General features: G+C 37.2%; 1 protein-coding gene across 1 annotated transcript in view; it reads right to left on the bottom strand.

Moving 5' to 3' along the window:
* LOC111645798 (cadherin-12-like) overlaps window positions 1–23,189 on the bottom strand; it is a 91,313-nt gene that overhangs the window by 55,349 nt on the left and 12,775 nt on the right. Inside the window, exon 2 of the mRNA XM_023395109.2 lies at window positions 4,350–4,783. Coding sequence (XP_023250877.1) covers window positions 4,350–4,595 — 246 coding nt within the window. The 5' untranslated portion in view covers window positions 4,596–4,783. The remainder of the gene's footprint in view (window positions 1–4,349; window positions 4,784–23,189) is intronic.

The raw sequence follows: 23,189 nt of genomic DNA, 5'->3' as shown, positions 1-23,189 counted from the left end.
AATTTTTAGTATTTCCTTTCCCCTATAATTAAGTGCACAATACAAAGATTTACCTATCCTTCATATGATGACATGCAATATCAGAAGAGAAGGGTTAGATGTATGTTTGGGTAATCTATAATTTGAAATAATCTATGATTTGATGACTACTTTTAAAAGAAGTTTACCAATCAATATGACAGGAAAATTTTTAGAGTACATAATGTGTCGCACAAATGTCATCCAAAGCTTAATTTGTGTTTCAGTATGGCACTGAAAATGTACACAAAAATAACTCTAGAAAGAGTAACAAAGATAAAACCAAACCAAACCACTAAGACAGGTGTGCAGTAAATGTAATCTCTGTTAAGGCTATTGTATTCATTTTTTCATAGTAACTGTGTCAGAGTTTTTTTTGGAACATGTATTAGTAGTATGAGGCAATATTTTATTGGATTGCACTGTGCTGAAATCTATATTTTCAATTTTGTCCAACATTGATATATACAGTCTACCATATTATTGGACATGGGCTAGCACAGAGACAGTGAAACTTATATGTTGTGTGCAAGCACAAAGATGTATTGTATTCTTGTAAGGTTGTATTGGTTATACCGGTTTAATGGTGAAATAGATTAGTATCAAATAGCATACATAATTATTTTTGGAGTTGGTTGATGGAGTTGATATAGGTTTAGTGACTCATATGACCATTTTAAAATTCTAATGAAAAAGCAAACTGTAAGACATTCACAAGGACAGCTAAATGTTATCATCTTGTTTCCAAACACCTGCCGTCACTACAAGCAACCACTGGTGCATTCAGGTGAACGTCACCAGTTAATAGACAAATTAGTTGATCCGTAACTCGGGTACTCTGACTACACAGTGCATCATCAGTGGTTGTACCTCCTCCTTTCCTCCTCCAGTGGTTGTCTTGCATTTTGTATGCTGTCAGAACTGACAAAAATTACCGCATCTTGTTAGTAATGTGAATTATGTTTTTAATGGCCAGTGCTAATTAGTAGTGATTTGGCTGTTGCAATTACAGTTGGCAGTGATGCATTTAATTTAACACTCTTGAAATAGATTTTTTTATCATTGCTGACACAGCCAGGTTTTGATAAAACTTACACAGAATTTCAGCAAGACTTCAGTGTTGGAAGCATCACACCTTTCTAAATGATGTCGTCTTTTCTTAGTTTAATTGCACTGTAAGGTAAAGCAAAAACCAACCCAAAAACGAAATGTAACACTTTGTATAGATCCAGAGGCCTCAAAGATAAATAGCAGCTAAGAAAGTTATAAATAGATAAGGATTGACTTTATTACCTGCTCTCTCACCAGGTTTTCAGTCTTATATTTACACCTGTTGAACAGCCAAAACATTTTAGCTATTTTCTTGTGCTTTTAATATGAAATGTACTACTGATTTGCAAAAAAATAAAGCTAACCATAATAATTATCTCACCAAATGACTCATAATTCAAATCATCAATGTTTTTATAGGGCAGCTCTAAAGATGAATAAATTATACATTAATACAAATACATCAAATTAAATATTCAGTTTGATTGTAAGCAAAAATTTACAGATCTCAGGTGCTCTTGAGCCTTGGATAACAGACTTGTTCATAAGACACCAAGAGAATCCAAGTATTCAGATAGCTACCATGCCAGACTTGGGTAGGGATGTCATGCATGACCTTAAAATAAGAAAGTGAGCTTTCAGTATTAGCAGAGCAATTTTTTTCCAAAAACAAAAGGTAATCGATATTTTCCCAATGTATATGAGCAGGAGAGGAGGGGAGAAAACAAAAATCAATCAAAAAAAGAATATTGAACTGGAACAGCACTGTAAACAGACATTATGAATGCAAAATATTCACATGCTTATATCTCTCTCTGTTTTTTGGATAGACAAGTGTTCAGAAGTTCTATGTAAAATCTTTTTTGGAAGCAACTTTAGGGGGGAAATAAAAGACTGAACACTTCTCCCTCAACTTTTCCTCTTTGCTTCTGTTGCCTCTCATCAGAGTACACTGCCAGCATCGCCATAAACAAAATGCAATTTGAAGGTTGTTTTTGTAAAGCTACATTACCTTAGATGTGCACAGTGGATAATTATCCTATTTTGGTAATGAAATTAGCAATAAACAGTTTCTATGGGCAATTATAAAGAATTTGTGTTATGCCAAAAAGTTACTCAAATATTAGTACACATAAAAAGTAGAACCAAAGCATGAAACTGTTACATAACCCAATTTTTAAGCACTGGCATTAACGTGCAAACCAGCCATAAATACTAAGGAAATCTACTACTACACTCTGCAGGTCCCTGAATGGAAATCTTGTTTACGCTCTGGAGTGAATATGTTACCACAATTAGGCATTGATATATTACACGACAATCATTAATTGCCAAGACTTGTGGTCCATTAGAGTCAGTTTATCTGTCTTGAAAAGAAAACTGTTACCTTTTTATAGGCCTCTGTGATGGTACTTGATAACTCCTTAGAAGACCTGTCAGTAACATCCTGCCCTTCTGGTCTCTAGCAAACTTTTATCCTGTTACAGCTACAATCATTTTAAAAGCAAAAGACTTTCCTTTAAGATTGTCCTGACAAAAGTCCCAGGATCTCATCTCCAAATGCTTTTCATATGGCATAGAATCAGTCAATTATTTTGAAGCAGTGCAGCAGCTCAGGATTAAGTGACTTAGGAGTGCAGGAGACAGCAGCCTCCCTCCCCCTACTTATAGCCTCCGAGACTTCCACAAACAGCATGGCTTGTCAGGGCTGATTGCAGTGGCACTGGGGCAGATAAGTCAGTCTTACTATTATCCTGTGTAAGCTAGGAGTGCCAAATTACAACTTTAGCCTTAAAACCCCCATAGAGTTTACTTACGGATGTCTTAAGCCACAGCAGAGAATAAAAAAAAATCCTATACTTAAAACAGAGATGGCCGAGATTTTGGTGGTGGGGGGGGGGCAAAAAGAAGTGTCTGATGGGACGTGTGTATATATCTCAGACTATTGGGTGTCGCTGCTGTCTTTTTATTGCTGTCAGCATCTTCCCTGCCTCATAACCATGATGTTCTGACAGTTTTACAAGGACTGTAGTTTAAATTTATTTCTACCATGCCATCGATTCTCCCACTGCTTCTCTGCCATGAGTATCTGGCTACTTTAACATAGAAGTGTAGGCACATCTCCATTATCATATCTAGATTTTTTTTTTTTTCCCATGCCCAAAACTACGTATATCCTAAATCACTAACACACAGGGACAGTTTTACAAAAATGTTATTAGATTAAGATAATTAGGCTCAACTCTGTGGGCAAAGGACAATAGATCTCTTTTGGCAATTGCTATCAGGGTGGGTAGATGTAAGTGAACTGTTTGGAGTTACCTCCATTTATGTATGAATATGTCCTAAAATATGGTCAGATCGTCATCCAAGTTACATTGTGTTTGTTCATAATTCTATTTTAACCAATAACACACAAATCCTTGTATTGTTCTTGACCATATTGAAAACATCATTCAAACATTCACAGTGTAGGCTGGAAAAAGAATGTGAAGCCATCGGCTAATGACTTTAACAAAAGCTAATTGGAGTCAGGAGTTATCAAACCTGGAGTGCAATCAATGGAACCAGATTGGAGGTGTGGGTTAGAGCTTCTTTGATTTACAAAAAAACACTTAAACAGTTTGAGTTTGCTGTTCACAAAATACATCTGCTGATGTGAAGCATGTTTCACAAAAAAAGGTCTCACAAGACTTAGGATCAAGAATTGTTGATTTGCATAAAGCTGGAGAGTGTTACAGGGTCATCTCAGAGAGGGGGGATATTCATCAGTCCACAGTCTGACAAACTGTCTATAAATGGGCATGATTTAGTCCTATGGCTACTCTCCCTAGAAGTGGGTGCCCAGATAAGATGATTCCTAAAGCAAAGGAATCATCAGGCTGCATACCAACATTGAAATATCATCCCAAAGGTGTGAAGTATGGTGGAAGGAGCATACTTTTCATTTTTTTGCCACTGTATTTTTATGTATATTTGTTTAACTGGAAAGCCTAACCTAAAAGATTGTCCCAGAGTTTATATGTACATATACGTGTGAATTATAAATAAATATATTGTGATGGTTTCTTATATATGTTAATGTTGCCCTGCTAAAACCAGAATAGCTTTAAACTTACTCAACATTACTGTTCTTTTCTGTTCTTTCTCTCCAATGTTATCTCCCTCACGTTCTATCGCTCCCTCCATTTACCACCAATTCAATTTCTTTCAAGCTCCTTACTATGTGATTTATGACTTCTTGCGCACAATAAATAACTGGGAAAAATAAGGCTCTTTACCTTGCCCACGTACTGCGGGTCTGACCCCATGTATTCCTCCAGTACAAAGAACTGGTTCCACACCCAGCCCCTTTTGACCCGCTGAAATCCAGCTGCCCCATTCCTCATAGGGCCCACCAAGCTCCTGGCGTGCTCCCTTCCTGTCCGGCTCCGTCCCAGTGGCGGTGAAGGTGGATGTAAAGAAGAGACTGAGCCTGCGTCGACAACAATCCACAGGAACAGCAGCAGGCAGTTCCTTGTTAGCATTGGCAATCTGTGAGGTTCAGGTCCCCAAGTTAAAATCCAGTGATGAGAGCTGAGCCACACTGAAACAACTTGTGAAGGTCGTTATGGGGAATGGGTGAGGTGGGGGGCTGTACCGGGTGTGGCAAACCCGCAAAGCAGTTTTCCTGGGTCTGGCAGGATCCCACTCAGAGATTTATGGAGCTCATCACCTGAAGGAAACAAAACAAATACTCAGTTTAAAAGGTTTGCTTTAGGTTTCCATTACCTAATCCTGCATTAGTTCATTACCTATATTCATGATGCAGTGTTATTATTCTGATTAGATACAGTCTCACGGCACACATGCTCATCATGTACAGTAGGTATCTGTTGTTAATACTTAGCTGTTCAAAAATGCCAATGATTTTGTGCCAATTTATGGCCCCTATTTTTGTCCACACCTCCCACCTGCTTTAGTTTTAAACTGCTCAGCGTTAGAATTATTTGCCTGCGTAAGGCTTACGTCTGCACTACACAGTTCTCTTGGATGTATCGTCTCATTAGCTAGATTACTTGTCTCTTAAGTGAAAACTGTGACTTTGTTATGCTGTCAGATACATGCCACCACACACTGTGCTGCATACCTGTCAGTGTTACTGCAGTTCTTGATTACCCGTAAAGGGTGAAAGTCATGTATTATTTAATGACACTTTAATGAGAGGGTGCTGATGAGCTTTTATGATTTGCTTCAGAAACCATGCCTCAGTATTTTAGTTAAACCTCCCAGAAAGCTGCTAAAATTGGAGGAAAACCCTCTTCAAAAAAATTTTGACCAAAATGTGCTGTTGTTAGAGCAGTTGCAGCAACCATTTGAAGATATAGCATGATGCATTGGCAGTTCATTTATCAAAATGACATATGTGCTGTATGAGATGTCAGTGCAAAGAACCATGCACACAATGATTTCTTTAAGATGCTTTGCTTTCTCTCAGACATCACTCTGGTGAGGAGCACAACAGATTTGACAAGCATGGCCACAGGAGATTGTTCCGCTTGCTGCGGAATGTCATTTGACAGACTGCTTTCTGTGAAAGAGGGAGCTCGTACAGAAGATTACCAATATGTAATCCAGCTCACAGATGTGCAATTGAATAATTAATTAGTTCTTTCTTCCAATATGTTTTTTTTTTATTTTTTTTAATGTTTTTTTTTATTTTTTTATGGTTTCACATATTTCAGTGGAAGTACCAATGAGTTGGAAGCATGGGTGGGATGCAGCATTTTACAGCATTGTCCTGTCATACCATTGAAGCTGATTTAGCATGCATGAGTAAAGCACAAGTGTAGTCAGGAGAAAAAAATGTGAATGCATATTTTTCACCACATACTTCAGACAATTTTTGAATAACTAAAATCTCTTCATACAACATTGTTCCTTTTTATAACAATACACCATGATTCCAGAAGTCCATGTAGCTCTGTTAAGTTACTCAAGGTGCAACTTGTGAGCTACTAAAGTTCTGAATGTTGATAGACATAAAATGTCTGGTTTAAAGTTTATTTACCTGTATTGGTTGATGTCAGGTGAGTTATGTTTGGATAGGTAGCAGATTTTTATCATTAAGAGGAGTAAAATGGGATTTTTGGAATTTGACAATTGCTCATTATACAGTTGATGCATAGGAGAAAAGAAAATATTACAGAACCAACATAATTTGTTAAACATCATTCATTATTGAGCAAACAGCTATTGTCCTGTTGCTGTTCCCACCTTGTTTGCAATCCTGGCTATCATCTCAACACTCAAGCATTCAGCTCTGGCTTTGTTATGAGATACTTAATTGTGCTGAAAACAAGAGAAGCGAACCACAAATGGTTGGAATGAAGAATGAAGCTAATGGTTTCCACACCTGTCTTATTGTTACTCTCTCCCTCCTAATGCACTTATAAGCTGTACAGTAATGGAAGACAGCGTGCCTCTAATTTCATAACCGGAGCCCTCATTGACATCATTGTCTTTGATTAATTATACAGACTTGGAACATCAGCTTCAGATGGAGACGACTTCAACAAGGTTATGCTGTGCAGCCAGATCCATTTATTCTCTGTCACCACAGTATCTTAAAAGTCAAAACTGATCTGCAAAGTTCTCAGTGCAAAATTGGCAGGAACTATCTGGACACGGGTCAGACATGCTTCTCCCGCAGGTCACTCCTCATTTAGCATTGACATAATGGAAAATGACTGTTCCCATAATTCCTGCAAAATCACGCCTCTGCCACTGTACAGCCCTGGGAGGGCTTGATGCATATTTTATGAGATAAGTTCATTAGCATGTGTCGGGCTTCGGTTGTGAGCCTTGACCCGTGTGTCTACTTCAGATAACACGACACAGTGGGCTGACAGCGTTCTCACACACCACCTTCAAAAATCAAAGAACATATGGCTAGCCGATCTGCTGGTGCAGATTACCACCCACAAGAGACTCCCACAGAAAGTTATTAGTCGTCAAGGCTGCCATAAACATGACAAACAAATAAGTAGACATTGACTTCGAGAATGGAGGGGAGTAATGAGTCATCTGGATCAAGTTTTTGTTTTGCATACACTTTCATGTCCTGATAGATATGTGGGCAGAGAGATTTTCTTTTTTTTTCCCCCTTCTTTAACAACTGCAGTGTTTTGCATTGTAGACTGACTCATTCAGAGACATAATGAAGCTATAGTTGTGAACCATAACCCTGAGTTATCACTCTTTTGTGTCAGTTTATAGATCTGTTTTTCATGTAATAGAACGATGCAAAAAACATCTTATGATCATGCAACCAAAGCATGTACAGTACACAAAGGCAGCAGTATTGAACCCAATGGAGAGCAATACTGTAATATAGTATAGATAATTCAACATCTTATACGATCATTTTGCATAAACATGCTTAAACATTTCACATTTAACTGAGAGAAGATGAAGTTGAGTGTCTGGATATGAGATAATGGATGTGAAGACAGGCTGTGTTGAGGTGTCCTGGACACTAATAGTTGTGGTAAGAGGAGTATCAGGATGAGCACATGTTGCCAGTCAAGATCTGCTTTTTAGGAAATGACCCATGTTATCTGCAGTGGTGAGATTTATACTTTACAGACTGAATTATATGACAATAGTGTTTTAAAAAAAACAAAAAAACATTTCTATCAAATTTAGTTTCTTTTGAGTTTTTCTTTCCGTACAAACGAGCTATAGTTTGTACTTTCTACAAAAGTGGTCATCTATTAATTCCACAGTTCAGTGGAGTAATTTGAGTAGGTTACTTGAATAGTAACCTGCCAGAAAATGATTAGCAAATACAAATTAGTATTTAAAGCAAACATTAGTGTTGAATCGGTACTGATAAATACATTGCAGGGCTGTTTTTAAACTCTTCTTCAGGCATTACAATCATGTCATGAACCAGATTTTATTTGAAGACAACACAGTAAAATTTTAGTTGTTTTGTTTATGAGATTAGAGGCTCATGTAAGATGTCTTTTATGTATCTTTTAAAAAATGTAGAGGTTTGGGGGCGTCGTGTGGCGTAGTGGTCTAAGCAGGCGCCCCATGTGTAGAGGCTACAGTCCTCGCTGCAGTCGGCCCCGGTTCGAATCCAGCATCGGACAGCCTTTCGCTGCATGTCATACCCCCTCTCTCTGCCTCCCCGTTTCCTGTCTCTCTTCACTATACTGTCGAATAAAAGCATAAAAAGCCCCAAAAAAAAAAAAAAAAAAATGTAGGGGTTTCTTCTGAAATGTAATGATTCCAGAAGAAATAAAAGTAATCTAGATGCAGCTGTTGTATTGTAAATCTTGACTGTCTGCATTCACTTGCCTGAATATGACTGTCATGAGCATTAAATGTGCAAGTTCAAAAATCAACAATTCAATGCAATTAAAAGAAAGGAAAACAACAGACTGGCAAAAACAGTTATGGCCTCTCTATTATTGTCAACATCTGTTTGTTATAGCAGTGAAGGCTCTTCTCATATTAACAGATGTGTTGATGTTCAGCACTGTCACCTCAGTGATCGAAATGGTGACCTCAACTGAACTGCAGCACTGGCTGATGAGAAAATATGTGCACCAAGGCTGAGGGGATGAAGGAAAAAAACTTTGAGTCAGTAAGGGAAATAGCTCTGAAGACATTGTTTTTGTATGGCTATATTATCATTGAAACCCTTCATGGGAAGAGTGGGATGAGAGAAGTGTAGGGGGAAGCAATGTAATGAAAACGGGAGTAACAACACAGCTGGCCAGTCGAGCTAAATTATCAAAAAACACCTCAAGCGTAGGTTATAGCACAACCAAAGTAATGAATAGTGAATGAAATGGCTTTGTTAGTTACTGAGACACATTTACTCATTTACAATGCGTTTGGCTCTAGCCATTGTATTGGCTTGGCATAAAAACAGGGTCCCTTATCCATGTCTAGGTGTGAAACAATGACTATGCACCACAGTGGATATGTTGCTGTGTTTGGAAAAGAAGGATCCTACACTGACGACAGATTTTCTTTTCTTTATGATATTCATTGGACGGCTGCTTGCATGCAATGCCTGTGCACAAAACTTGGTTCCCTGAACAATGGAAACATTAATATGATGTGATGAGTCATCTTCCCCACTTTTTCTTACATCCCACGCACATTATGTTTGGGGAGAGCCAAAGGATGCCTTCAACTCACATCATGTCTCGCCAGTTGTTAAAGTTGGTGGTGGATGTGAAATGCTGTGGGCACTCATACCAGGAATATGATGAGTTTTTACTTGGCCAAAGTCACCTCTCACTGTGTCACTGATGCTGTTCCATCTATAATATAATAATAATAATAATAATAATAAAGTTCCCACCCATTGTGGTTCCCACTCAGACCTTGAAGACACAGGTATTGTAAATATTTGGGTTAAAGTCAGAATGCATTAATGAAAAGTTTTCTAGGCACTTGTAGGACAGCACTGTGGGAAGACTGACATTTCCTTTTATATGGCTCACCCCCTCTGTGTGCATCTTAGTTTACACATTACAGGGGTTTGACCACCAGCACAGCAATTTAAATGACCTACCTTTGCTGAAAATTTGGTTCAGCCATAAATAACCTTGTTGTTTTAAAGAGTGAATACCACTATTGAATGCCAGTAAGTATTTCTGAACCATAGATTTGTCATGAAGAACACTTCTATCTTTCATTGAGTTCATTAGAACACAAAGACAGTAAGCCAAAACACATTATTTTTAATAGTGACAAATGGCAACTTCTCTCATTGCCAAGGCTATTTCTGTGATAAATGTGCCTTGATGCTTCCTTTAGTAAAGTGCTATGTCGGCAGAACCAAGAAGTCATCACTGGAAAGAGGCTTTGCAGAGGGTTTTGGACAACAAAAATGTAAGCCTCAAGAAATCAATTTTTGTTGAAAAAAGTTACTTAAAGTAGTAGTTCAGTCACAAGTGGTATGTAATGTATTTATTTAAAATATATTACACAAACATTAAATTGCAAATTTAAAAAAACCCTGTATTTCCTGAAATAATGTTTCATCCCAAGGATTGGTATCATTGTGGATCTGGGCATATTTTAAAGGACTAGTATCGGCTTAATAAAGCCGATCAAAATCATATTATTTCTTTACTATACTCTACTGTGTCTTGTCCATTTCAACCTGCTGGTGTTGCAGTGTTAATGGCCTTTACCATAGACAGGCTCTACAGTGCAGCATTTCACTTGTATGCCAGTGAAAGAGCATTTTAATGTGACCTGTGTTTTTACACCTGGGTTGGTAAAATAATATCGCATGGATTCATTAAGCTCTAACTCTAATGCTCTCTTTCTCATAAGCAAATAACTTTGTACAAAACAATCAGGTGCCCAGTGTTGACCATTGCTTTTGCCAGTTAAAATGACAAATGCTGCTGTCATATCAGCAGTTCCTGATTAATCCAAATTCTGTCAGTAAATTGATAGAAGGCCAAAATTAAACCTTTTTGTTGACCAGTGATTGGCCAAAGATCTTGTGAGAGGGAAGAAGTTCCACACTGCGACACCACTCAGTGTGACCATGAGTGTTTTTGTAAGGTCAATGACTCCAAGAGTAATATTTCTTCTCTCTAACTGAACGTTTCACATTGGTTTCAGGAATTACATTCTCCTAGTTAAATAATGAAGCTAATGGGCTTAATAGCTTTGAACCAGTATCAAGTAGCTTGTGAAACTTAAGGTGTGTAAAATTTAGTAGTGTACTTATGTTAGTACACTACTCATATTGACCTGATAGTAAATATCAGGTCAATATGAGTATTGGCTCAGATTAGGAATCAGCAGATACCCAATGTTAAAAGACTGGGATCGGGAAATCAAGAAATTTGATAGAGACGTCCCTATTTTCAAAAATATACACAGTGGTTATGATGGAAAGGCTTTGACAAGTTACTGCCAGAAAGTACATACGGCAATAAAAGCAAGCGAGACAAGGTAAGTTTTGCTACAGCAAGAAATACAGAAGATGTAAATTTTTTCTTTCATATATATATATATATCATATCATATCATATCATATGAAATGTCTGTCATCCATCACTCCTACTTTTCACTTTGACACCTTCTGTGTCTGAGACTATAGTTTCAGCCTAAACCCAAGCCAATTCAGTGCTTGTTATCCATAAACAGGAACGAGGGAGGGAAAGAGGGATATTAACTTTCCTTTCATATTAAAATAAAATCTTAGGTTGTCTTAGAGCAATGAGTATAATTCAAACTTCTAAGTACAGAGAAGTAAACTGGATAGGCAACACATCAAATATTAATAAAATAATAAATTTAAAGTACTAGTTTCCTCAGGCCTAATCATGTTTACACTGTCACTCCAGAGCTTAAGGTAATGTTTCTTATACAACCATAAACTGTAAATAATGAAAGCAACAAATCTTTTTCCCCTCAGGTTTCCTATAACTGATAATCCAGTGCTCAGTTATCTTTTATCATGTCTTATCATATCATATCATCTGAAGTTTTGACAGATACAAATATTCAGAGTCAGGAGACATGCCTGATCTTATTCTAGAGCAGTGAAAGACAGGCAGCTACTGAGATGAAAGATGAAAAGAAGCAGCGCTGTTGCCCCAAGGTAGCTATCGAGCACCATTGGTGCACAGGCAACTACTGTCATCTAGGCAGACAGTTGTATCCCTGTGTGCTTGAGAAATAACTTTTGACCCTGTGACTTATGCTGCTTGAACAGTTCTTTATTAAAGAGAATATATTATGAGTAAGCATATATTCACTGTCTTAACACCTTGTTTTTAAAGACCTTTTTTAAAAGGTGCTGCTTATCAAAAGCACATCAGTACCTGCAGTAGTGTCAGTCCTCTTTGTCAACATTGGATGCATTCAGTCACAGTATTGGTCATCTGTGTTTTAGCAGTGCTTATACTGTACATGTTATACATAAATGTTGTAGTTATATATGTAAGTCAGAAGCAAATAGATAAAATAAAAATTTGAGTGAAGCAAAATACTTCGTTTGACTGGTATAGACAGCTGCATTGATGAAAATTAAACTTATGAGTTCTTTCACACTTGTGTGTTATGGACGACTGAGTAACAAGGCTGATGTGAGTCCGGTGTAGACTACTTGTTATAGAGACTTTGCCAAAGCAGTTGATTGACATGTGTTTTTTAAGAAAGTAACTTGTCACCTTAAAATTCTGGTTCAGTCATGAATCGATTTACTACTCGAGAGTTCTTTCTTCTTTTTTTTTTCCTTCTTTTAAAAAGTGTGTTCCTGCAGGGTAGAAAAACGCTTTTTGAGTTGTTGTGGCAACCATAGATTACCTTTCCCCACTAGATAATATACTGATAGCATATGGCTTCATCAGTTCAATTTTGTCCAATTAGAAGCTCTTATATCATTGCATTCTCACACTGCCTGAGATGGTATATTACCTTGAGTATTATGCAGTGATGATGAAAAATAAATTAACTGAGTGTCCCACTGAACGAAGGTTGCCTCTCTGTTAGAAAATGAACTTTTCCCCCCAAAGATATGGAAGGCTTAGCTGTAGAGACAAAACTGGCCTGAGGCAATAAAGAAGCACCACACTGACTCAGCTCTCCCCAGTGTGAACACGTCTCTATCCCCTGCCAACAAAGTCTATGATGCAACAGATATAGCTCCATTGAAAGGTTATGATTAAAAAGAAAATACATATAAAACTTCAGATAGGTTCTGTGGATCTGAATTATGGATTTTTCTCCTTAACTCTTAGATGCTAAGGATAATCTGTGACATATTGCACACATACAAAAAGTATCCCGAAAGATTGAACAGCTCAAAACTGATGCATGGTTCCTGTTGTTTGAGTCAGAGCTGCCGCTGTTCTCTGATCTGAACTGAATGACTGTACATTAAAATAAAAGGTGTCAACGTGGAGACCTGTCAACACACAGCTTGACTACGAACCCACAAGCCAAATTGACAGTGGGGGGAATCTTGTTTTACTTGCTACTACAGGATGTGCAGTGCAAACTCAGATAGTGCCTCGACCCCTGCTGCTTAGTTCAAACTGAACTAAGGAAAGCCAGACTATAGGGCTGAATTTTGAACCCTGTTGTTTTGTTACAGATTGTGTCATTAAATTTTACTGACGGCGATGCCAACTATTTACAGAGGTTATTGACAGGAAGTCGGATTATAACAAGACAGACATTGTGCTGAAGCACCCTGTCTTTTCTGGTTAGAAAAAAAAAATAAAATTTTGTCAAAACAAAAAATAAGAAACTAATAATTTCTATAAAAACTAATGATTGTTACATTACTAGTGATGGGTATAATCAATTTGTGAATGACAGTGACCAGTACAACTACTTTTCATTATGAACATTATGCTGCAGAAAGACTAACATCATCATGGGGATAACAGTTCTCTAATGTACCCTTTGACAAACGAAGGGCTATTTCAGTAAAACCCCCAAACCTCCTTGTACAAACATATAATATTTTTGTTTATGTCACCCAAGGGATGGATTTACAGAAATGTTAATGTAGCTCAGCTTCTCTTCCGTGGACTAAAAAACACCATGTTGTTGTTTAACAGTCAGTGAATGACATTATTTGTTGGTGACTGCTCTACTCTGACAAGCTGTCAAATAATATAATAATTTATTCTTCTACTACAAGTGTTGCAGACATGCGTTCATGTCCCACAGTCCCACTAAATACAGGATTCTCAATTAAAATTTTTTACAATACAGTCAGTTGAACCTCAAATCTCCTGCTACCATCATAAATGTTATTCAATGGTGAGACGATACTACAGCTGGCTGGGGACCAACACTCTTTTTAAAAAAAGACAGTTTAAAATGTCTTTTTTTTTTTTTTTCCTTTTTTTTTTACCGTAATGCAATTTAAATCAAGAGTCCCTTAAATTACTGAATTTAATGCTTCCGTTATCCCCATACTATGTGAGGTAGAGGCAAGGCCCCTTAAGTATAGGTACATTAAATTCAGTCATGGGGTAAACCCTTTAAGGAAGGGATAAATTGAGCAGCAAAAGTAACTGAGTTGAGCTGAGTTGAACTGAGCTGAGCTTAGTTGACTGATTTAACAACATATAAATAATGTCTAATCTGGTAAAATAGTTTTCAATTCTTCCCAACTGCATTATGTCGAGACAAAACACGTTAAGTGTCAAAGGTTTCACTCGCCTGTGGATTGTGGATCTGTAGTTTCATGTCTGCTCAATTTTAGTTTTATACTTTAATAACATTAAGGCAGGACATCAATCTGTAAATTTATGGAATGCTATGGAAAGTGGTCATATAATGAATACACAACTTTATAGTTAATGGATAAACAAAGCTACCAGATAATGCTGTGCAGCAGAGAATTTGGCTTCATTTGCAACGCAAACTTCTGACTGGCCAATTCAGTGGTGATTCAGTATTGTTGAGCTGGTCCTGCACAGTTAATTTGTGTTGTTTCTATCAGATTATCCAAAACAGCATTTTCAGTATTAGTAGGTTTCCATCAAGCCTTCAATGGGTATAGTGAATGGAGGATTTTTTAGTAATTTGCCTTTGTGACCTTCATCAGTCATGTGCACAGCTGAAACTTTATGAGAAAACAATTGATGTACTGCAAGTTGGCCTCTTTAATCACAGATGAACAGCTTCTGTCTATTACAGCTGTTGTCTTCTTCTAATTACCCTGATGTAATAAGTGCATTTGTTTGCTGTGACAGACGTATATCCCAAACTATTATGACTATCATTACCCGGCCGCAGCAGTTTTCAGCCGACGCGTTTCCCATTTTCGCTTAATTAGACATTGCTAAATGTTAACAGATAAAGCTTGGGCGAGCAAGTCAGTCCGTGTTCAGATTTACACCCAGGCTGAGCAGATGGCAATAAATTAGATATGAGAAAGAGAGAGGAGAGAGAGAGAATGGGCATTGGCCTAAACAATTCTTGAATACAAGTTTAATGGTGGAAAAAAAGAGAACCTGCCATGTTCACTTCTGTGCCATTTTGAAGGTGCCACTCCCCATTCTTATCAACAAGTGCAGAGCTGGTATTATAAGCAGTTTCCCCTCTTCCCATCCGAGGTGGATATATTTTATTTTATTTTGTTTTTCGTTTGCTACTCCAGTTATACATTGAAAAGCAAAGCTATTACGTATGACAGCTTTAATATTGCATTGTATGTTCAACATTTAGGAAGTTTTCACCCAGTAACAGCCTTCACATCAACGACAGCCTCTGTACCTATCATGTTGATGCTCCACTGCTCATTTTGAGTACTCACAAATATATGAATCGTAAGCTTCTCAAGATTGTTATTCACTGAAGCCTTAAATGGGGCTAACATCTTCACGTCTGCAGTCAACTGAATACTAATAGCATCCGACAGTTCAGTGTTGCCAGTCAGAGTTCTGTTTTGCAACAAGTGTATCTTTGTCAGTCTGTACAGAAATTAAAAACTTGTGAAACTTCTATTTGTGTCACCGCCAGTTGATCATGCATGGAGTAACAGCAGTCTTATTGCAGCAGTCTTATTGTCATGCTGTGCTGCAATATAAAGTTCTCTCTTAGCTTGAAAAGTAAGTACAGAATAAGTTCATGCTGAATAAATTATCTTCAGATTGTGTTCAATTGTGTTTCATTCCTTTTGTTTACATTTTCTCTTCCACAGAAATGAATAGAGTCGATGGGGGAATTCTCCCTCGATGAATGCCTTATTATTTGATTATTTGAGACAGCTCTAAAAAGTGTGTATGTCTGGAGGCTTGGTGATGCTTAATTAAGTGGCTCTGATGCTGTGGAGCCGTCACTTTTGCGATTGGAGGATGGGGGAGAACTGAAAACAAATTAAGCCCTTTTGGTATGCACTATTGACAACAATGTGGTTCTCATGAATATGAAAATCAGCACTTGACGTGGTGTGTGGCAAATGCCTCTCATGACTGGAATATAGTATATTAACATCTACCATGTCTCAAAGTTGTATGGGACGAATATGGTGCTCTTTTATTCTTGTATGGCATTTATATGAGTGAAGGTAGCAGAAATAATGATTTTGAATTTTACAAAATCACAACCTGCCATTACAGTTTGTAGAATCACACATGGAAAAGTAAGCCTAACTTTGTGAGAGCACAATTCAAACAAGGCCATCATCAAGCAATGGTGGTGGCAAGCTGTTTGGTTGAAGACACAATATACCCTCTAATAGTCACTGTACAGTATGTACAGTGTGGACAGTTACATTCATTATCATAACATTTGTTTCTTTCTGCATAATATTTTCCACATGTTCGTAATGTGGCTTAGCTGTTATTGTTTAATAATGATATATTGATTATGACTATTCCATTACACATCTTTTCATACAGATTCGCCCTGAGCATTTAACTTAACTATTTTATTCCAAATACAACCACATTAGTCTCTTTTTCAGAACAAGATTCATCACCATGGTTTTTCTATTACCACAGTAATCTAAATGCAAATTTTAACTGTCCCGTTTTCCACCAGGATGATGCTTCTGGCACAGCATGTGCACTAGAATTGAGATGTGTTTTTTTCCCCTCCTATTCTACCTCTGTTACATGGAAATTTAATCTCGAATGAAGACTGCTTATCATGTTGACATATTGCAAAAGAAAAGATGTCACTAATTGAACAAAAATAAAGCCTTGTAGTTAAAGCTTAACACTGTTTGTCTGCATCTACAGAACTAGACAGTCAGCTGTGTAAAACTGGGATGACTAAAGAGTCTAATATTATACTAAAATAAATCATCGCCTTGCAGGGAGGAATCAGCAAGTTTAGTTATGGATTCTGGTACTCTTGGATTATCAAGATCTTAATTTTGAATCTAATCAAATTGCAGTTTCAGCATCAAGTCCTTTTTTAAATAAAATGTGTAAATGTACTGCTGGGGATATGCTGCATTTACCATGTGGACTTAAATGGAAGCTTTGCACAGTTTTTGTCACTGAAGGTGTCAGCCTAGTTGCTTTCATTGCTCAGGGAGGAGAGTAATACACACCATACACACTGTCTACACACAGTGTGATGCCACAGCTATCTTGGATGCACTGATATGGACTGGTGGCAGTGAAAGGCTTCATCATTCCTGCCTTCCTTCTTGCCCCTGCCATAAATTTTCCCTGCATGGATATAGTCCTGAGTGACACCTGGTGAGTTGCTTTCTCCTATCTCCGCTCTTCCTCAGGACTGTAAATACATCTGTAGCGCAGGAGCTGAACGTGTCCGTCCTCATGTAACTTTAAACCCATGTGTTGGTGGTCTGATACCAATAATCTTACTCTGCACGTCGCTGCTTTGGCATTGCCACTCAATTGTACTCTTATCAATGTGGTCAAGGACGCTTGCTGTGGCCTTTTTTTTTTTATTTTTATATATCATCTCTTGTTCATTAAAGGTTTGAAGGCCGTGGAATATCTGTATCCACATCATTCTTTTCTTCACTGTCTCTTAAAGTAGGTATTTATCCAAAATGAAACACATCTGTTTGATTGCAACATAAAAATAGTCTACAATGCTTACTAATTATTGTGTTATAGTTGCCTCTGTTTGTACATACAAATTTTAGGTGTCGAGAGTTGCACCTTGATGTACAGGAAGTTAATGCAGAATCTGAAAAACTTTTGATGCCTGCAGAGAAACAGCTTTTTTACAAGTTCACAAGGAAAGAGAAATCTTTCCTTGAGTCAGAGCCTGACAAAAGAAAGCTGGACTCTTATATGAAGGCTGAACCTGCGATAAAGAAATGTTCAGATAAATACAAGGTTGACACTTTTTCAGTAAAGAAAAGACATTTCAGTTTTCAGGCTTAGGATGTTTAAATGAGACAGCAAATTTTATCATCTTTACCATCTTTCTTGTTAACAAGGGGGCTTGCGGACAGGATTTTTAAAACGAGCCTGTGGGAGCCTATTTTACTCAATGTTACATGCTCAATTCTGTTTACTTCCCTAAGAAACTAATAGAACTATTTTCAGCTTTCTGTTTACCAGTTTTTTGTGAAGCTGACAAAAATTTAATCTGTCCTGTGAAAGAATAACACGCGAAGTTATGTGAGGGGGAAAAAAAAAAAATCTTTAGTTGGGGATGTGGTGAATTTTGTTATGCTGTGAAAATCACTCTTTTTAATCTCTGCAATGTTGTTTGAATAGGATGGTCCTCAAAACATTTTCTTTTAAAACAAAGGAGAGTCAAAGACCTGAGTAGTCTCAACTATATGGTTGCTATTCAGGCTGCTAGATAAATGATAAGTGCTTAAGTGCAAGAAGGCTCTCTCAACTGAGGCTAATTATACATTTTACAGTCTCTGCTGACAAACTGCTGTCTGTGTGTTGCTGGAATATAAAAAGTAGATTTAATGTTTCATTTAACATTTTGACATTTAGCTGCCATTCAGCAGCTTTGGAATAAGAGCTAAAGTAGAGGGAACACTAATCGGGGTCTCCCTGTACAGTAACAAGAGCTTACGTACTACTAGATAGTGCATGTGAGATGGCTACCAATACTTAACAAAAGTACAAATGACATTTTAATTGTAAAAGTTATTAGTCTGGCAGTCTCTTGGTGCAACATGGTTTTTATTTATTTATTCTTAAATAAGAGGGATTACAGGAAACTTCAGGCCCAGCCTTTTTCTTTCTCTGCCGCTGTCTGTGGTGCTGATTTGTCTTTCCAGCAGAACTGGCATCATGGATTTTAGCCTCACATCTTTTTTGTTTTCACAGTTCTTGAATGTCTATATAGACATTAGAAAGCACGGGGAAGTCTCTTCTTTGCTCTCAAATATTCACAGTATGATTGTTAAATACAGTGCAAAGACATTGACAAGATTAATGATTTGAGCATCCGATAACTGCCGTCAAATGCTGGCACTCGCTTATTCCTTGGTAATCAAGTACCAGTGGAAAAAACACTATACGCTATGAACATTATTACATTATGGTAAGATTCAAAACAACATGTAGAAACACTGAATTAAAAGGAATAACTCATAGAATTTCATCTTGTCAAAGATAAACCTCTGAACTTTTCAGACAGTTAATGTATTAAATTAGTTTTTTTCAGCATGTGACAATATTTCAATAATCTATATTGCTATACTCGTGTTGAGCTTTCCTTTAGAAAGAGAAATGGGTTTATACAAACATTTTAATCATTTCTGCTGATAATTACGTGTGAAAGCATATCTGCTGTAGTCCAATAAGCATTTAGAATAAATGATGAGGAATTTTTAACTCGGTATGGTCTGCTTAATTATTTAATGTCTCGAATGGATTCAGTAGTCTACATCAAATGGATGAACATCAAACAGAGGATAAGGAGATGACAATTATTCTGCTGCAGAACTTCCCATCCACTCTAAATGAAATATACAAATCTTTGAATTTTGCAGGTAGAAAACCCCTTTGCTAACTTACACCATCTCACTCTGTCTATTCAAATTTTATTAATTCTTTAAATATCAATATGTGAACAACAGTATGTTCATGAAAGTACAAAAAATAGTTTAAAAATAGTTGCATGTTAAACAATGTAATACAGGACTTTATAGAATGTTTTCCAATATCAATACATTATATTTGCAGCTGCAAAGAGTAATGGAATTGATGTGTTGACTAATAGTACACGGTTTTAGAGTCTGTCCATATTTTGACAGTCCAAGATATCTAACTCCACAGGTTTTGCCATTGTTGGACTACATCTTTTGCAACAAATGATAACAAAGATGCATAATAACTGCAGGGATTCCACACAATCCTGGCACAAGGAGAAACACAGTAACATGTAAAATTATTATACAGAGTTGTTAATCAGTGTGTACCTAGGTTCAGTGTTTTCACAATTACTCTGTCTGACAGAAGACTTATACTGAGTGTAGCATGGATCAGATGTGTGACATTTTATTGCAGGAACACCGACACACCCTGGGACCTGCAACATATTGAAAAGAGGCATGACCCTGACCTATAACCCCATGCATTACTGTCAATAAAGATGAGCATGAATCAGATGGGTATACAAACTCACATGTCACTCAGGAGGATAAGGATATTCTGTTGCTGCAAACTTCTACTGCAGATTCATCAATTAGGACCTTTTAACAATAGTAAAAATTATTGCCAAACCTATTGTAATTGACCAATAGATCTTTCAGAATTACTTCCTTACTCCACTTTACTTAAAGTAGTTATGCATCATACACCTATATAATACAGTGAGCAGGTGAAACAGACTATGAATATGTTTACTTTCAGTGTCTCTTCCAAGTAAAGGTTTTTAGATAATTGTGGTAGACCTATCTGATTGCGAGTGCTCCTGTCGCTTGCCCGGCGTGACCGTAATTAATACGAGAGTAAGAATATAGACCCAAACCACATAAAAAAAAAAACAAAAAAAAAACAAACTCCTTTAAAACACCTCTTTAGTGTCAGTGTGAGCTCTGGATACATTACAGGCATTAAAGATAAGTTAATAAAAATATACATCACAGGCCAGTTTAATTAAATATATAGTATGCAGTTTTTTTTATATAGCTGCAGCCAGGGTGAAATATCCATTGGATCTTTGGTGGATGACTTGCCTGGCTGATGAACTGATAAACGTCCATTATAACTCAGATTCTCTTGCAGCCTTGCTGGTCTTGCTCTAATTATGTGATTGAGAATTAGATACATGTTCTACACTGTACCTTTTGATAGATTTTAGATTATGTATGGAGGTTGCACTGCGGATACTTAAACAAATAGCTCTTCTGCAAATCGATTCCTCTCAGCTTAAAGTGTCAGAATGTCAGCACGCCAAATTTGTGTCTTAGAGGAATCAAATGAAATCATGAAGACCGGTGTGTTATGTTGAAGTCCTTTGTAACAATTTTCACATATTGTTTATGTACCCTTCGAAAAGTGTGTGCCCTCTCCTTTGACATCTGAGTCAAAGGAACAAATATGTAGGGAACAGTGTGTGATCACAAGAGCAAAAAGTAAGGACTGCATGAGTCTTTTCAGGAGACTGTAACAGTGAAAGTGCCAAGAGTGTTCATTTGAACTTATTTAACAGGCTAGCATACTGGACTGAGGTCATTGCACAGTTAAATGTTTGCATTATACACTTTTTTTTTTTTTTTTTACATAGATGTTGAAAGCAAGGACTATTCAACAGTTTCTCCTTGTGTATTTTAATTTCTAAAAAAAATACTGATTGACAGTGTAATCTTCAGTCTGATTCAGTACTTAATTTAAAACTTGACAACAGGGAGAGGTATTTTGAACTTTTAGCTTGTGATACAGGAAATTCAAAGTCTATGGACTGTTTAACCCCAGTTTCATCATGTCAAGCACTTTCTGTATCCTACAGCGTTCTGAATATACAATAAGATGTGCCAAAGTCAAATGAATAGATGCTATATTGCAGTCATGTCTAATTGGAGTGGTAATTCTCAAAGCCTGTGGTTCAGCATTGAGAAAAACATATCAAGAATCGTTATATTCTTATAAGAAGGTTTTACATCGCACTATTGTCTCTTCAAACCTCTCTTTGTCACAGAAATAAAAATAGGAGTCTCAAGAGCATGTATCACAGAAAATAAACAGAACACATGTTTTTCTTGCTAAATAAAGACTGCATATATGCAAGGTAGCTAATCTATTTAAGGGCAGTTTACCTCAGGACAAATAAGTCCTGAGATTTTTGCATTGTCAGTAGTATTAGAACAAGGCTGAGATCTTGGCTGAGACTTGAAAGAGTCCACGGTGCCAGGAACCTGACGTTGTTTTCACTTTAAGTGCAGTGTCCATTTTGCATCTGCTGTAATGCCCTTTCTTTGCCACATTGTTTTAGCTGTTTCCTCCTGTTTATCAGCCCTACAAAAAACCCAATGTTTTGATGATCTTTTTTACCTCTTTTTGTTGTCTTTTTTTGGCTGTCACATTATCAGAAAATCTACTGGAAGATTCCACTAAGTGCACTGCATAATTTCTTTTAAATAACAGGAAAATTGGCTGCTACCAGCCATCACCCATACCTCACATAATTGTTGACAATTGATTCGGGTCTACTTGGGTCAGCTGTGCTTTTTAAAGTATTCTTCTTAAAGCCATGATACTTTAACGTGTAGATGCCTTAAGTTGATTTGTCCATCATCCTGTTCAGTGATGTGTGTTACGTCTAATTTGGATGTAGAATGCCCTTGAACATACAGAACATCTTTTATTTTTTAATGGAAAATAAATACAAAAATAAAATTTAAGTGGAACCCTGAACAGAAATATCATATCAGTAACATAACTGGGCTAATTTCTCCTTTATTGGAGTTATGTCCTTGAAATGAAACCTCCCGACGAAGCACTCTGGACCTAATTTCATTAAACAGTAGATTTTGCCAAGTCAGTGAACCTAAAATGATGCAGTTGAACTCTCTGGTCTCCAGTCTCTGTCAAGGGGAGAGGGGGTGGGAGTGAATCAACCTTAGACAGGTTACCAAGCTGTGGCCTCCAGTCAACCTCAACTCCTCCTCAACTTGCTCTGTTTTAACCTTGCTTTAAATGTGTCCTTCATTTTCTCCTACATGTTGTCCATTTTCTGCTCAGCTGTGCTGCAAAATAAAACTAGAAAGAGAAAGACAAAAACAAATATTTTTTTTCACGGAGTTATGGGTTATTAGGCACACAGTCGCATTAAGCTGAGCCTCATTATCACGGCAAAGAGAAACTCAAAAAGCATTAGGGTTGGAACTCACTGATGTATAGCTATGATCGTCACATTGGTTATGCTAATGGCTGTCTGTGTTTTCCATGTGTGTATGTGCTAGCCTAATAGCCATGTGCATCTGAGTATGTATGTGTGCATCTCCATGTCCCTTAGAGTTTGAAAGTGAATGTGGCGTTTCAGTGTGCTGGGTGTAAGAGTAGTGACAAGCAAAATGGTAAATGTTTCCTTAAAGCTTTTCATAGACTTTCAGTGTTAGAAACTCAGCGGTCCAATCTCATCACCTCAAACTAATGGGCCATTATGCACATTGTGCACACTAGAAATTCAGTGTAATAATTATCTAATTAATTAATGCAGAT

Source organism: Seriola lalandi, unplaced genomic scaffold (assembly GCF_002814215.2).
Source record: "Seriola lalandi dorsalis isolate HSWRI2012SDOR001 ecotype SW California unplaced genomic scaffold, Sedor1 jcf7180002054956, whole genome shotgun sequence".
Classification (NCBI taxonomy): domain Eukaryota; kingdom Metazoa; phylum Chordata; class Actinopteri; order Carangiformes; family Carangidae; genus Seriola; species Seriola lalandi.
The sequence above is the reverse complement of the archived record's forward strand: the minus strand, read 5'-3'. Positions and strand labels throughout refer to the sequence as shown.